The following is a 17,878-nucleotide window of genomic DNA, read 5'->3' on the forward strand; positions in this document are numbered from 1 at the left end:
TGTTTACTGTTTATTTATCAATGCTTTTTAGTTTAATTTTTATAATTTTTTCTATTTTTTTTGTTTTAATACTGTACTGTATTTCAGTATATGTATGCAGGTACTGTATGTATATACTATACCTGTATACACACACACACACACACACTTTCAGCGAACGGACGGCTTGAAGAGCGCTCTGAAGAAAAGTGAAGATTGTGGATACCAACGCAAAGAGAAGTGCCTTTTTGTATTTGCAGGGGGGGGGAAATTGCTCGTGAGGTAGTGGGAAAGTAAGGAAAGAGGAGAGGGGGAGGGATTGCTGGGGAAATGGAAGGAAATGAGGATGTGGTGGACTTGGCCCAGGCAGACGGGCGTAAGGTCAACATGAAAAGACCACCGGACCAGCTCAGTGATGACGAAATGGCAAATAAAAATGTAAAGATTAGAAGTATAGAGAGGAGCAATACAGAAGAAAGTGACGAGAATATGTTCCAGGGATTTAAAGAGGGTGGGGGGGACACAACCCCCCCCCCCCCCCGACTGATAAGACTAGAGGAGAGAGTTGATAAGGTGATCGAGGACTTGGAGCGTAAGTTAGGTAACGTAGACTCCATTTTTAAAAGAATTGAAAGGTTGGAACAACTAGAGAAGGCTAACAGAAACTTAACTGAAGAAATAGAGGACCTAAAAAGACAGTTAGGAAATGTAAAGGAGGAGAATGAGAAATTGAAGAAGAATAGTAATGAAAACAAAGAGAAAATAGCTACAGAAGCTAAAAATTGGAGAATAACTCAAGAAGGGAATAAGGTTTCATTCACTGACATAGTCAAACAGCAATTGAAAGAACATAATGAAGACTCAGTTATTAAAGTGATGAGACAGAAGGAGAATATAGTAAGAGAATTAGCTGACAAAAAGAAATGTATAATTATATTAGGAATGGAAGAGAAACATAACCCAGATAGAACCGCAAGAATCAAGGAGGAAAATGAAAGAGTAAGCAGTTTATTAAAATTAGTCCAGGAAGATGAACCAGAAATTATAAAGGAAATTGAGGAAAAATTCAGACTCGGAAAATATAGTACAGATAAGACCAGACCAATTAAGATTAAATTCAGGTCACAAACAACAGCAGAGAAAATTCTATCCAAGACAGGGAAACTAGCAACAAATGATCAATATAAAAAGGTATGGATAAAAAGAGAAATGAATAAGGAGGAAAGAGAGGCAGAAAAGAAGAAAAGAATTGAAGCTAAGGCAAAAAACGAGGAAAGAACGGAGTCAGAGAAAGAGAGATTCTATTGGAGAGTAGTGAACATGAAAATAAAGCAGTTCGACATACTAAAGAAAAACATAAGGGAAACAGAGAATACAATGGAAGTGGCAGAAAACTAAGAGTGTCTTACACAAATATAGATGGATTGATAACAGGATTGAATGAACTGAATGATTATTTGAAAGAAAAAGAACCGGACATAATGGGAATTGTAGAAACAAAATTAAAAGGCCCACTACCACCCAACAGTGTAGGACATGATACATACAATTATTGGATTAGAAACAGAGAGAAAAAACAAGGGGGTGGAGTTATGTTCCTGACTAAGAGGGATATAAACGTGAAAGGTGTCATATATGGAAAGAATACAGTAGAGATGATTATGATAGAAGTGGAAGACCGAGATAAGAAGAGCAGAAAATTTGTGATCAATTATGTGCCTCCGAAAACAGCCTCATGGGAGGAGAGTAAACATAAAAGTATGTTAGAGGACACAAAGATAGCATTAACTAAAATAATGGAAGACGGAGGAAGAATAGTTATGATGGGCGACTTTAATTGCAAAGAAATCTGCTGGGAAGAAATGACAGTAAAGAGTGGTGATGACTCATGGGGAAATGCTCTACTTGAGATGATTACTGACCATTCAATGACACAATGGATACAAGAGAACACTAGGTATAGAAATGAAGAAGAACCATCGAGGCTAGACTTAATAATTACATCTGAACCTAGAATAGTAGATAAGATTGAATATAAAACACCAATAGGTAAAAGTGACCACATATTGATTGAACTGGAACTTAATGAAGAAAAATATATGAAAAGAAATGAACAATATAGAAAAGGAAGAATGATGTATGAAAAAACAAACTTTGATAAAATAAGAGAATTCTTCCAACAAGAAAACTGGGAAGAAATATACAAAGAAGAAACAACAGTGGAAGAGAAATGGAATATTTTGACAAAAATTTACAAAAAAGGAGTGGAAAAGTATGTCCCAAGACAAAAACAAGAAAAAGAATATGTAAAATGCTGGTACAACAAAAGTTGTAGGGAGTTAAAGGACAATAGAGACAAAGCCTGGAACAGATGGAAAAAAGACAGAAGACCTGAAAAATGGAAAATATATACTGGTTATAGAAATGAATATGTACAAAAGTGCAGAGAGGAAAAAAGAAAATATGAAAAAGATGTTATAGAAAAGTGTAAAGATCAACCAAAACTATTCTACAGATTTGTAAACAATAAACTGAAAAACAAACAAGACTTAGAGAAATTAAGACAAGGAGGAGTTGAATACACTGAGGAAATGGAAATGGCAGAAATTATGAACAAACATTTTAAATCAGTGTTTACAAGGGAAAATATACAACCTGAAGAGATTGAGTGGAAGGAAAAAGTCCCCCCTATGGAAGAAATAGAAGTAACAAAGAATGAAATATTGACACACTTGGGTAATTTTGATGTCAGAAAATCGCATGGGCCAGATGAAATAGCAAACTGGATTCTGAAAGAATGCAGGAATGAACTGGCAGACAAAATACATAGCATAATAAGCAGTTCCTTAAAAGAAGGAAAAGTTCCAGAAGATTGGAAAAAAGCAAATATAGTACCTATATATAAAGGAGGAAATAAAGAAGAACCTACCAACTATAGACCAGTCTCTCTAACAAGTACAATAGCAAAAATATGTGAAAGAATTATCAAAAGTAGATGGGTAAAATACTTGGAAAAAAACAACGTACTAAACCCAAGGCAATTTGGATTCAGACAAGGACGATCATGCGTCACCAATTTAATATGTTTCTATTCAAGGCTAATAGATATAATACAAGAAAGAGATGGATGGGCTGATTGTGCATTTCTAGACCTAAAAAAAGCTTTTGACAAAGTACCACATAAGAAGTTGCTTAAGAAATTAGAATATGAAGGAGGAATACAAGGTAAATTGCTAAATTGGATGGAAGACTTTTTGCAAGAAAGAAAAATGAGAGTAGTGATAAGAGATCAGCACTCAAAATGGAATGAAGTAATAAGCGGTGTCCCGCAGGGAACAGTTCTGGCCCCAATAATGTTTGCTATATATATTAATGATATGGATGAAGGAATTGAAAGCTATATGAGCTTCTTTGCAGATGATACAAAATTACTGAAAAGAGTGAAAACTGAAGAAGATTGTGAATCACTACAGAGAGATCTAAATAAAGTACAAGAATGGAGTAGGAAGTGGGAGATGGAGTTCAATACAAAAAAGTGTAGTATAATGGAATTTGGAAAAAGCAAAAACAGAATAACAGGATCATATAATTTGGGAGAAGAAGGAATAAAAAAAGTAGAAAATGAGAAGGACCTGGGAGTCATTGTTATGAATAATATGTCACCTGAGAAACATATAAATAAGATTTTTGGAGAAACTTATAATTTAATAAGAACAATCAAAGTGGCATTTACATACCTGGATGAAGAAATGGTGAGGAAAATCCTAATCACCCTGATAAGACCAAGATTGGAATATGCAGCAACGATATGGTCACCAAGTACAAAAAAATGTATAAAAAAACTTGAAAGAATACAAAGAGCAATTACAAAACTGGCACCAACACTCTCAAAACTATCATATGAAGAGAGACTACAAAAACTTAAACTACAGACACTAGAGCAAAGAAGAGAGAGAGGAGATTTGATAGCTATTTACAGAATCATGAAAGGCATAGAAATTACTGATAGAGAGAATCTGATAAAATGGGATGACAGAAATACAAGAGGACACGGAAAGAAAATAAAAAAAGACAGCTATAGAAGAGATTTTAAAAAGAACAGCTTTCCTCACAGAGCAATAGACAGTTGGAACAAGTTAGATGAGAAAGTGGTGTGTGCAAAATCAATACATGAATTTAAAAATAGTTTAGATAAAATGAGATATGAAGACGGGACCCCACGAGCATAGCTCCCCTTCCCGTAAAATACAACTAGGTAAATACACACTTCAACGAATGGACGGCTTAGAAGACGTTCTGAAGAAAAGTGAAGTCTGTGGATCCCAACGCAAAGAGAAGTGCCTAGTGTTTTTGCAGGGTGGGGGGGAAATTGCTCGTGGAGTAGTGGGAACGTAGGGAAAGAGGAAAAGGGGAGGGATTACTGAGGGAAATGGAAGGAAATGAGGAGGGAGTAGACTTTGACCAGCCAGACAAGCGGAAGGTAAACAAAAGACTTAGCGAGGATCAAATGTCTAATAAAAATGTAAAGATTAGAAGTATAGAGAGGAGCAATACAGAAGAAAGTGACGAGAATATGTTCCAGGGATTTAAAGAGGGTGGGGGGGACACAACAACCCCCCCCCCCCCCCCCGACTGATAAGACTAGAGGAGAGAGTTGATAAGGTGATCGAGGACTTGGAGCGTAAGTTAGGTAACGTAGACTCCATTTTTAAAAGAATTGAAAGGTTGGAACAACTAGAGAAGGCTAACAGAAACTTAACTGAAGAAATAGAGGACCTAAAAAGACAGTTAGGAAATGTAAAGGAGGAGAATGAGAAATTGAAGAAGAATAGTAATGAAAACAGAGAGAAACTAGCTACAGAAGCTAAAAATTGGAGAATAACTCAAGAAGGGAATAAGGTTTCATTCACTGACATAGTCAAACAGCAATTGAAAGAACATAATGAAGACTCAGTTATTAAAGTGATGAGACAGAAGGAGAATATAGTAAGAGAATTAGCTGACAAAAAGAAATGTATAATTATATTAGGAATGGAAGAGAAACATAACCCAGATAGAACTGCAAGAATCAAGGAGGAAAATGAAAGAGTAAGCAGTTTATTAAAATTAGTCCAGGAAGATGAACCAGAAATTATAAAGGAAATTGAGGAAAAATTCAGACTCAGAAAATATAGTACAGATAAGACCAGACCAATTAAGATTAAATTCAGGTCACAAACAACAGCAGAGAAAATTCTATCCAAGACAGGGAAACTAGCAACAAATGATCAATATAAAAAGGTATGGATAAAAAGAGAAATGAATAAGGAGGAAAGAGAGGCAGAAAAGCAGAAAAGAATTGAAGCTAAGGCAAAAAACGAGGAAAGAACGGAGTCAGAGAAAGAGAGATTCTATTGGAGAGTAGTGAACATGAAAATAAAGCAGTTCGACATACTAAAGAAAAACATAAGGGAAACAGAGAATACAATGGAAGTGGCAGAAAACTAAGAGTGTCTTACACAAATATAGATGGATTGATAACAGGATTGAATGAACTGAATGATTATTTGAAAGAAAAAGAACCGGACATAATGGGAATTGTAGAAACAAAATTAAAAGGCCCACTACCACCCAACAGTGTAGGACATGATACATACAATTATTGGATTAGAAACAGAGAGAAAAAACAAGGGGGTGGAGTTATGTTCCTGACTAAGAAGGATATAAACGTGAAAGGTGTCATATATGGAAAGAATACAGTAGAGATGATTATGATAGAAGTGGAAGACCGAGATAAGAAGAGCAGAAAATTTGTGATCAATTATGTGCCTCCGAAAACAGCCTCATGGGAGGAGAGTGAACATAAAAGTATGTTAGAGGACACAAAGATAGCATTAACTAAAATAATGGAAGACGGAGGAAGAATAGTTATGATGGGCGACTTTAATTGCAAAGAAATCTGCTGGGAAGAAATGACAGTAAAGAGTGGTGATGACTCATGGGGAAATGCTCTACTTGAGATGATTACTGACCATTCAATGACACAATGGATACAAGAGAACACTAGGTATAGAAATGAAGAAGAACCATCGAGGCTAGACTTAATAATTACATCTGAACCTAGAATAGTGGACAAGATTGAATATAAAACACCAATAGGTAAAAGTGACCACATATTGATTGAACTGGAACTTAATGAAGAAAAATATATGAAAAGAAATGAACAATATAGAAAAGGAAGAATGATGTATGAAAAAACAAACTTTGATAAAATAAGAGAATTCTTCCAACAAGAAAACTGGGAAGAAATATACAAAGAAGAAACAACAGTGGAAGAGAAATGGAATATTTTGACAAAAATTTACAAAAAAGGAGTGGAAAAGTATGTCCCAAGACAAAAACAAGAAAAAGAATATGTAAAATGCTGGTACAACAAAAGTTGTAGGGAGTTAAAGGACAAAAGAGACAAAGCCTGGAACAGATGGAAAAAAGACAGAAGACCTGAAAAATGGAAAATATATACTGGTTATAGAAATGAATATGTACAAAAGTGCAGAGAGGAAAAAAGAAAATATGAAAAAGATGTTATAGAAAAGTGTAAAGATCAACCAAAACTATTCTACAGATTTGTAAACAATAAACTGAAAAACAAACAAGACTTAGAGAAATTAAGACAAGGAGGAGTTGAATACACTGAGGAAATGGAAATGGCAGAAATTATGAACAAACATTTTAAATCAGTGTTTACAAGGGAAAATATACAACCTGAAGAGATTGAGTGGAAGGAAAAAGTCCCCCCTATGGAAGAAATAGAAGTAACAAAGAATGAAATATTGACACACTTGGGTAATTTTGATGTCAGAAAATCGCATGGGCCAGATGAAATAGCAAACTGGATTCTGAAAGAATGCAGGAATGAACTGGCAGACAAAATACATAGCATAATAAGCAGTTCCTTAAAAGAAGGAAAAGTTCCAGAAGATTGGAAAAAAGCAAATATAGTACCTATATATAAAGGAGGAAATAAAGAAGAACCTACCAACTATAGACCAGTCTCTCTAACAAGTACAATAGCAAAAATATGTGAAAGAATTATCAAAAGTAGATGGGTAAAATACTTGGAAAAAAACAACGTACTAAATCCAAGGCAATTTGGATTCAGACAAGGACGATCATGCGTCACCAATTTAATATGTTTCTATTCAAGGCTAATAGATATAATACAAGAAAGAGATGGATGGGCTGATTGTGCATTTCTAGACCTAAAAAAAGCTTTTGACAAAGTACCACATAAGAAGTTGCTTAAGAAATTAGAATATGAAGGAGGAATACAAGGTAAATTGCTAAATTGGATGGAAGACTTTTTGCAAGAAAGAAAAATGAGAGTAGTGATAAGAGATCAGCACTCAAAATGTAATGAAGTAATAAGCGGTGTCCCGCAGGGAACAGTTCTGGCCCCAATAATGTTTGCTATATATATTAATGATATGGATGAAGGAATTGAAAGCTATATGAGCTTCTTTGCAGATGATGCAAAATTACTGAAAAGAGTGAAAACTGAAGAAGATTGTGAATCACTACAGAGAGATCTAAATAAAGTACAAGAATGGAGTAGGAAGTGGGAGATGGAGTTCAATACAAAAAAGTGTAGTATAATGGAATTTGGAAAAAGCAAAAACAGAATAACAGGATCATATAATTTGGGAAAAGAAGGAATAAAAAAAGTAGAAAATGAGAAGGACCTGGGAGTCATTGTTATGAATAATATGTCACCTGAGAAACATATAAATAAGATTTTTGGAGAAACTTATAATTTAATAAGAACAATCAAAGTGGCATTTACATACCTGGATGAAGAAATGGTGAGGAAAATCCTAATCACCCTGATAAGACCAAGATTGGAATATGCAGCAACGATATGGTCACCAAGTACAAAAAAATGTATAAAAAAACTTGAAAGAATACAAAGAGCAATTACAAAACTGGCACCAACACTCTCAAAACTATCATATGAAGAGAGACTACAAAAACTTAAACTACAGACACTAGAGCAAAGAAGAGAGAGAGGAGATTTGATAGCTATTTACAGAATCATGAAAGGCATAGAAATTACTGATAGAGAGAATCTGATAAAATGGGATGACAGAAATACAAGAGGACACGGAAAGAAAATAAAAAAAGACAGCTATAGAAGAGATTTTAAAAAGAACAGCTTTCCTCACAGAGCAATAGACAGTTGGAACAAGTTAGATGAGAAAGTGGTGTGTGCAAAAACAATACATGAATTTAAAAATAGTTTAGATAAAATGAGATATGAAGACGGGACCCCACGAGCATAGCTCCCCTTCCCGTAAAATACAACTAGGTAAATACAACTAGGTAAATACATATTAAATATAACCTTGCTTACCATTTTTGAGTTTTTTAAATTGTACATACATACATACATACATACATATACCAAGGCTTTTTCCCCCTTCCAAGGGAGGTAGCCAAAAAGGGAAAGGCATAAAAACACTCCCACCCATTTCATCCCTACATACACTCCACACCCCTCCCACCCTCCCTCTCATCTGAGCACCTCCTGGATGACGGGTCATCCCTGCACCCTGCCCACCGCCCTGGGTCAGAAGCAGTGTCGCAAGACACAGCACATCCACAGCAAGGCCGCTTCATTTAATCGGCGACCCCCCCCTCTCTGTCCCTCCTTGCATATAAGGAGAGGACGGGGAGAAAATCCCTTCGGGCTGCGTCAAAATTTACTCACACATACTACCCCCCGCCCATTCCTCCTCATGCAATCACAACATCATCCATATACAACCATTCTCCACTCACCTCTGTCTTCCGTCCTCTCCCTTCCTTAACAGACATTCCCCTCTTCCCCAAAGCCCCCTTCACCCCATCCATCCACCTCATCCTAGGACGTCCCCTCATGTTCACTCCCTCCACATCTGCCTTCCATACCTCTTTTACTAGTCTTTCTTCACTCATTCTTTCCATGTGTCCAAACCATCCTAATATTCTTTCATCAACCCTATCTCCCAAATCCTTTTTCACCCCTGTTCTCCTCCTCACCTCCTCATTTCTAAATTGTAGTTTCCTTTTAATAATTTTTTCTTAATTCTTCAATTGTTGTATGTACTCTAAATATATGTGAATTTTAAGATCTATTTTTCTCATCCATTTCAATCCATTCTAAGTGTGAGATATAGGTACAGCAATGACTGCAACAGCACTGTAGGAGAGAAGCCAAATGCAGAGTATGGGATCCAATGTATTTAACGTTGCGCCCAGCAGGGCTTCTCCCGAAATAACATAGTGGACTTTTTTAAGGCTATCGACCCATAAGGGGGTCATTAAGCCTGGTGTGAAGTTGTTCAGTCTCTACTTTTTTTTTTTTTTTTTTAAACACCAGTTTCATGTTCGTTTCTCCCCGCAAGCTCGGGTTATATAAGGAGTCAGATGTTTGTCCACTATGTTATTTCTGAAGAAGCCCTGGTGGGCGAAACGTTAAATACATTGGATCCCATACTCTGTGTTTGGCTTCTCTACTACAGTTGTATACAGTATTGTTTTCAGTTGCTTAGTTATTAATATGATATGGTAAGTTAAAGAAAGAAAATACTTATTATAGTGTATTCGTATTAGTAAACTCATAATAGGCATCAGCTAGACGTGGTCGTATGTACGTAAATATCCTTCATCCATAATTTATCAAACTCTTCCACAAATGCCTTAGCTGCAGGCGCATCACTGCTAGCAGCCTCACCTTTCGACAACACGTGGTGAACCTGGTAACGCTCTCGAAAGCAACGAAACCACCCAGCACTCACTATGAACTCATGTGAAGCATATTCTTCACCTGCACCTTCTTTCAACATGTAAAATTAACTTGTAGCCTTACTTTGCACTGCTTGCAACGTCACTCTCACATTTCTTTTCCTATTATGTTCCAACCACGTGTATAGCAACTTTTCCATCTCTGCCATAACTGCCGTACGCAATGCCAGTTGCCACAACTATCTTATGTGCTGTGCTGCCAGACATGTACAGTAAACTCATAATAGGCATCTGCTAGATGTGGTCGTAAGTATGGGTGGTCGTAACTCGTGTATGTCGTAACTCGGATAGTGACTGTATATACATATACATATATATATATATATATATACATACATATATATATATATACATATATATATATATATAAAACTCCCTTACTGGATGCAACATAGAGCATAAAATACTTAGAATTCTAACAAGGACAATACCTTTCGCAGGTAATCATCAAGATCATCGCAGTAAAGTGATAGGATCCTTCTGGAGTCAGGTGTGTCCAACCATGGTTGTTCATGAACCTCCGCAATGCACATCTTGAAAGTTTTGTTGTAAATATAAATAATATATTAAAAAATATATATATATACACACTTAACCCTCGATTGAATGGACAAATGCGTGCAGACCCTTGTTTGCTATTTGCAAAACTCCGTTATTTGAAGATCAAGTCCGTCAGTTACCAATACTGGATACTGAACATAAGTCCGTTACGTAGAAAATTGTCCGATAGGTTTCGGCGTGCATATATGTATTAGGTATGTAATAAAAAGCTACAGTACATATGTATAATGATGTACATTATGTATAAAGAAGAAATTGAACCATTTCTTACCTTAAATCTAGTTGATGCTATTTACATATGTACAGTACAGGATCTCCATTGGATTAGTGGTGCCAGCCAGGGGTGCCACCTATCGGACAAATTTTCATTTTATGGACTTTGTCCGGTACTATTTGACCGTTACTACTGGACACCCATCGGACAAATTTTCATTTTACGGACTTTGTTCGGTATTTGGCTATTACTACTGGACACCTATCGGACACATTTTCATTTTATGGACTTCATCCGGAAATTCACTGTTACAACTGGACACACTTTTTTTGTCCACTAAATCGAAAGTCCGCAAATTCAAGGTCCACTAAATCGAGGGTTGAGTGTATATATATATGTGTATATATATATATATGTGTGTGTATGTATATATAAATAAAACAAATATATCAATGTAGGATACATGTACCAATTCTAGACTTATACATTAAACCTCACCTCATGTTCTTCAGTGGGATCCAGCCGACAGTTGTCTCTTGAGATAAATGTTGGATCATACTTATGGCAATGAGTTTCCCCTATCTCAACAACAAAGCGGTACTTTGTGCCTGCTACAACCTATAGTAAAAAGAATAAATAGAGATGAATAAAATACTCTTCTGTAAGTGAATATTATTAGGATATAAAAAAATATGTATGTTATAAAGTTTCTAATTACCTGTGATGATACTTGATGGACCTTTACAATCTTATGATAGTTGTCATCATCTTCTCTTCTGTCATACTCTTCTACAACAATCTCAGCAATTTCAAGTACTTTTTCATCAATGACAGCTGGTCTTTCTCCACCAAGAAGTGGCCTATTATTATTATTACCATCAACAGGTGCTCTTAAACCAGTGCCAAGTACAACAGGAACAATGAACTCATCCTTTGAAGTGGGAGGAATTTCACCTCTGAGATCTTTTGAAAGTCCTGGATATTCATCTCTATCATAACACCTAAAATGTTAGAAGGAAGAGTCAAGAAAAATAAACTTAAAGGACTGACATATATACATACATACATAAACCAACAGCTTTTTCACCCTTACAAGGGAGGTAGCCAAAGTCAAAGTCCCAAATCCACTCCCATCCATTTCATCCCCACATACTCCACTCCCATTCACCACCCCTCCCTCCCTCCCTCTTTTCTTGGCTCCTTTAAGAACATCAATTTCCTAATTATGTATATACAACATGCTAAATATCAAAGACTTACTGAAAATGGACAAGATCTTTTGAGGGCACCCATGACTGTTCTACAACATGTAAGTCACAGATATCAGAGGTGTCTGTAGGATCTTGCTGACAGAATGTTCTGTTCACATCAACACCAACATTGGTTTTATGACAGTCAGTGTCAACAATTTCTACTGTCAAAAGGTATTTTATACCGGCAACAACCTGGTGAAGCAAAGAGAAAAGGAAAACATTCTTCATTATATGTAACAACTGCTTAGGCAAATGACTGATACATACATGCATACAGCAACTACTTTTTCCCCCTTACAAGAGAGGTAGCCAAAGGCATAAATCTACTCCCATCCATTTCATCCCCACATACTCCACTCCCATTCACCACCCCTCCCTCCCTCTTTTCTTGGCACCTCCTGGATAATGGGTTATCCCTGCATCTCACCCACTGCCCTGGATGAGATGCAAGGCTGCTTCATTTAATTGGTGACCCCCTCTCTCCATCCCCTCATGCAGAAAAAAAGAAGACTGGGAGAAATCTCTTCAGGCTGCGTCAAAATATCATTCACATTTACTCCCTCACCCCCATCACCCACCCACTCTTATGCATCACAGCATCATCCATGCACAACCATTCTCCACTCACCCCTATCTTATGTCTTCTCCCTTCCTTCCTCAACAGACATTCCCCTCTTTCCCAATGCCCCTTTTACTCCATCCATCTCCTCCTTGGTTGCCCCCTCATGTTCACTTCCTCCACCTCTGCCTTCCACACCTGTTTTACTAATCTTTCTTGACTTATTTTTTCCATGTCTCCAAACCATCCCAATACTCTTTCATCCACCCTATCTCTCAAATACAGTACTCTTTCATCCATCCTATCTCCCAACTCCCTGAACGATGGAAGAGGAAAATGATAAGGCTATTACAAAAACATATACTATTAGCTTTGAAAGAAATTAAAGCTGGAACAACACATGGATTAGATGGATGTCAAGTGCAATATTTGTCAATGGGTGGACTAGTAATAGTGGAGTGGCTGACAAGATTGTTCAGTGTGTGTCTATGGGGCCAGAAATAGGAGACACAGTGATATGAAATAGGAAATGTTCCTGAAACTTGTGATGAGTGAATGTCTGAACAGTGGTGGTAGTAGTGGTTACAACAGATCACAAAGAAAGACATACATACATACATATACCAAAGGCTTTTTCCCCCTTACAAGGTAGGTAGCCAAAAAGAAAAGGGCATAAAAACCATTCCCACCCATTCCATCCCTAAATACACTCCACTCTCCTCCCCCCTCCCTTTTATCTTGGCACCTCCTGGATGACGGATCATCCCTGCATCTTGTCTATTGCCCTGGGTCAGAGGCAGTGTCACAAGACACAGCACATCCACAGTAAGGCTGCTTCATAAAATCGGCGACCCCCCCCTCTCTGTCCCCTCATGCAGAAAAGGAGAAGACGGGGAGAAATCCCTTTGGGCTGCGTCAAATTTTCTTACATATACTACCTCACCCTCCATCCCCCCACCCATCCCACCTCATGCATCACAACATCATCCATATACAACACATTCCCCATTCACCCCTGTCTTCTGTCTTCTCCCGTCCTTCCTCAACAGACATTCCCCTCTTCCCCAAAGTCCCTTTCACCCCATCCATCCATCTCATCCTAGGTTGCCCCCTCATGTTCACTCCCTCCACATCTGCCTTCCATACCTCTTTTACTAGTCATTCTTCACTCATTCTTTCCATGTGTCCAAACCATCCCAATACTCTTTCATCCACCCTATCTCCCAACTCCCCTACCAACCCTGTTCTCCTCCTCACCTCCTCATTTCTCACTCTATCCAGCCTAGTAAACCCCATCATACTTCTCAGACACCTCATTTCAAAATAAGGACACAGTTATTAAAGTGATGAGAGAGAAGGAGAATATAGTAAGAGGCTTAGCGGACAAAAAGAAATGTATAATTATATTAGGGATGGAAGAGAAGCATAATCCAAATAGGACTACAAGAGTAAAAGAGAAGGAAAAGGTAAACAAGCTATTAGTAGTTCAAGAGGATGAACAAGAAACAGGGAAAGAAAATGAAGAACTATGTAGAATAGGAAAATACAATACAGATAAGACCAGATCAATTAAGGTTAAATTCAGGTCACAAACGACAGCAGAGAATATCTTAGCAAAAACAGGGAAACTAGCAAAAAGTGATCAGCATAAACAGGTATAGATAAAAAGAGAAATGAATAAAGAGGAAAAGGAGGATGAGAAAACAAAAAGACTAGAAGCTAAGGAAAAAACAAGAAAAGAACAGAGTCAAAGAGAAATTCTACTGGAGAGTAGTGGATGTGAAAGTGAGGAAATGGTTCATAGCAGAGAAAAACGGGAGGGAAACAGAAAACACGATGGAAGTAGCAGAAAATTAAAAGTGTCTTACACAAATATAGATGGCTTAATAACAGGCTTGAACAAACTGAATGATTATCTGAAGGAAAAAGAACCTGACATAATGGGAATTGTAGAGACAAAATTTAAAGGTCCACTACCACCCAACAGTGTAGCACATTATTGGATTAGAAACAGAGAGGTAAAACAAGGGGAGTTATGTTCCTGACTAAGAAGGATATAAATGTGAGAAATGTCACATATGGAAAGAATAGAGTAGAGATGATTATGATGGAAGTGGAGGACATGGATGGGAAGAGCAGGAAGTTTGTAGTAAATTATGTACCTCCTAAAATGGCTTCATGGGACGGGAGAGAACACAAAAATATGTTAGAAGACACAAGGATAACTCTAAATAAGATAATGGAAGATGGAGGAAGAATAGTTATAATGAGTGACTTTAATTGTAAAGAAATCTGCTGGGAAGAGATGACAGTGAAGGGTGGTGATGACCTATGGGGAAATGTACTACTTGATATGATTATAAGCATACAATGATGCAATGGATACAAGAGAATACTAGGTATAGCAATGAGAAAGAACCATCGAGATTAGACCTAATAATCACATCAGAACCAGAAATAGTGGACAAGATTGAATATAAGACACCAATAAGTAAAAGTGACCACATATTGGTTGAACTAGAACTAAAAGAGGAAAAATACATGGAAAAAAAATGAACAATATAGAAGGGGAAGATTGATGAATGGATTTTTTTTTTTTATCAAATAAGAGAATTCTTTCAAAAAGCAGACTGGGAAAGGATACACAAGGAGGAAACAACAGTAGAAGAGAAATGGAATATTTTGACAAAAATATATAAAGGAGTGGAAAAGTATGTTCCAAGACAAAAACAAGAAAAAGGATATGTAAAGTGTTGGTACATCAAAAGATGTAGGGAGTTAAAAGACAAAAGGGATAAAGTTTTGATAAAATGGAAAAAAGACAAAAGACCTGAAAAATGGAAAATATATATTAGTTATAGAAATGAATATGTACAAGTGTGCAGATAAGAAAAGAGAAAATATGAAAAATATGTCATTGAAAAATGTAAAGATCATCCAAAACTATTTTACAGATTTGTAAAAAGTAAACTGAAAAACTAACAAGAATTAGAGAAACTATGACAAGGAGTTGAATACACAGAGGAAATGGAAATGGCAGAAATTATGATCAAGCATTTTAAATCAGTGTTTACAAGGGAGAACATACAACTTAGGGATATAGAGTGGGAGGAGAAAGTCCCCCTTATGAAAGAGATAGAAGTAACAAGGAATGAAATAATTAATCACTTGAGTAATCTAGATGTCAGAAAATAGCACGGACCAGATGAAATGGCAAACTGGATTTTGAGAGAATGCAGGAATGAACTAATAGACAAAATACATAGTCTAATAAGCAGTTCATTGAAAGTAGGAAAAGTTCCAGAAGATTGGACAAGAGCAAATATAGTACCAATATATAAAGGGGGAAACAAGGAAGACCCTACTAACTAAAATTTGTGAAAGAATTATCAAAATTAGATGGGTAAGGCATTTGGAAAAAACAATGTACTAAATCCAAGGCAATTTGGATTTAGACAAGGACGATGATGTGTCACAAACTTAATGTGTTTCTATTCAAGGCTAATAGATGTAATACAAGAAAGAGATGGATGGGCTGATTGTGCCTTTCTAGACCTGAAAAAAGCTTTTGATAAGGTGCCACATAAGAAATTGTTAAAGAAATTAGAAACTGCAGGAGGAATACAGGGCAAACTGCTGGCATAGAAACTACTGATAGAGAGGATCTAATAAAATGGGATAGTAGAGATACAAGAGGATACAGAAAGAAAATCAAGAAAGACAGTTATAGAAGAGACCTGAAAAAGTACAGCTTTCCCCACAGGGTTATAGACGTTTTCAACAAGTTAGATGAAAATGTGGTGTGTGCAAAAATGATACATGAATTTAAAAACAGTCTAGATAAAATGAGATATGAAGACGGGACACCACGAGCATAGCTCCCCTCCCCATAAAATATAACTAGGTAAATACATTCAAACTCCTTCTCTCTTCCTCTCTTATGTTCCATGTTTCTGCCCCATACAGTGCTGTCGGCACAATCACTCCTTCATACAATCTCCTCTTAGCATCCATTCCCAAATGACTACTCATTACACTTTTTAATCCACCAAGGCATTTACTTGCTTCTCTCAATCTACATTCTACCTCCACCTCCACTCCACCCTTTCCTGCCACATTTGCACCCAAGTATCTAAAACTATCCACTTCCTCCAGTTGCTCTCCCTTAATGCTCACTTCCAGCCTGCTGCCACTTTCACCCCTTGTACATCTCATTATCTTACTTTTACCCACATTTATCTTCAACTTTCTTCTTTCACACACTCTCCCAAACTGTCAACAACTTCCTCAATCCCTCCTCTGATCCTGCTACAAGTGCAGTGCCCTCCATAAACAACAGCTGGCTCACCTCCCATTTTTCTCCATTTTCTTTAACCTCTTCACTCCGGGGCACATCACACGTCTGGCAGCATTAGCTGCCCGACGTGCGAAGTTGTGTCATAATAATCGCATTATAAAAAATAGTCAGTGCTCAATCGTTCGTTCTCTTTCACCCGTGTATTTTGATACATACATACATATACCAAGGCTTTTTCCCCCTTTCAAGGGAGGTAGCCAAAAAGGGAAAGGCATAAAAACACTCCCACCCATTTCATCCCTAAATACACTCCACACCCCTCCCACCCTCCCTCTCATCTGATAACCATAGAAAATATGATGAAGCCAGTTTAGAGAGAATGGAGTTTACATAGGTACGACTACAACAAATATAATCAAGATGCCAATGTCGGCATCATCGAGTACCCACTTGCTCCTCATGCCGCCTACGTAGGTGTCACCGTATGGAAGTGGTTAAACATCTCCAATCCCTGACCCACCACCCTTGCATTTACCTCTTGCACCACCCCATCCATGTATAAGTTGAACAGCCAGGGCGACATAACACATCCCTGACACAAAAATGAATATGATTGTAATTAAAGCTAATTTCTCCAGTTCATGTACAGTTTAAGATTTTGTTTTGGTTTATGCCAGATAATGTAATTCTGCTGAAATATAAACTCAAGACAAGATGGGGCCTCATTGTCCCTAGTCTACTCTTAGGTTGAGCAAAATTGTATACAACGTATATCACTGTTTTTTTTTTTTGTTTTTTTTGTTTTTTTAGACAATGCAGATGCTCTATGGAGGAGATATAGGGAAAGATAAGGTGAAAGCAGTTATCAAAATGATGAGAGCAAGTAGGGCATCTGGGTGGGATGGATGTCGTATGGAGTGTCGGGGGGGGGGGTACAGTGGTGGTGGACTAGCTGGGGAGGTTGTTTGGTGTTTTTCTAAAGGAGGGTGGGGTGCCAGAGGACTGGTGGAGTGCCAGAGGACTGGAGAAGTGCCTGTATAGTTCCTCTTTACAAGGGAGAAGTGGACGGTTGTGAGTGTAGTAGTTTTGGAGGGATCAGTTTGTTGGGAAGGCTTGTGGGAGGGTTTTGATGGAGAGAATTAGGAGAGGAACAGAGGAAGTAATTGGTGAGGGTTTGGGACAGGTGGGGGTTG

At 37.3% G+C, this 17,878-nt stretch overlaps 2 protein-coding genes across 2 annotated transcripts in view; one reads left to right on the forward strand and one right to left on the reverse strand.

The window, feature by feature from the left end:
- The window catches only part of RnrL (Ribonucleoside diphosphate reductase large subunit), a 190,853-nt gene that overhangs the window by 172,190 nt on the left and 785 nt on the right, over positions 1 to 17,878 (forward strand). The gene's annotated exons all lie outside the window — the stretch shown is intronic.
- LOC143033843 (uncharacterized) overlaps positions 1 to 17,878 on the reverse strand; it is an 86,167-nt gene that overhangs the window by 31,265 nt on the left and 37,024 nt on the right. The window contains exons 6-9 of the mRNA XM_076199394.1: positions 11,837 to 12,021; positions 11,295 to 11,577; positions 11,075 to 11,194; positions 10,233 to 10,334 (exon numbers count right to left, since the gene is read on the reverse strand). Of these exons, the coding sequence (XP_076055509.1) occupies positions 10,233 to 10,334; positions 11,075 to 11,194; positions 11,295 to 11,577; positions 11,837 to 12,021 (690 nt within the window). The remainder of the gene's footprint in view (positions 1 to 10,232; positions 10,335 to 11,074; positions 11,195 to 11,294; positions 11,578 to 11,836; positions 12,022 to 17,878) is intronic.

This window comes from Oratosquilla oratoria, chromosome 16 (genome assembly GCF_046742065.1).
Source record: "Oratosquilla oratoria isolate Oo_2021 chromosome 16, ASM4674206v1, whole genome shotgun sequence".
In the NCBI taxonomy this organism is placed as follows: Eukaryota; Metazoa; Arthropoda; class Malacostraca; order Stomatopoda; family Squillidae; genus Oratosquilla; species Oratosquilla oratoria.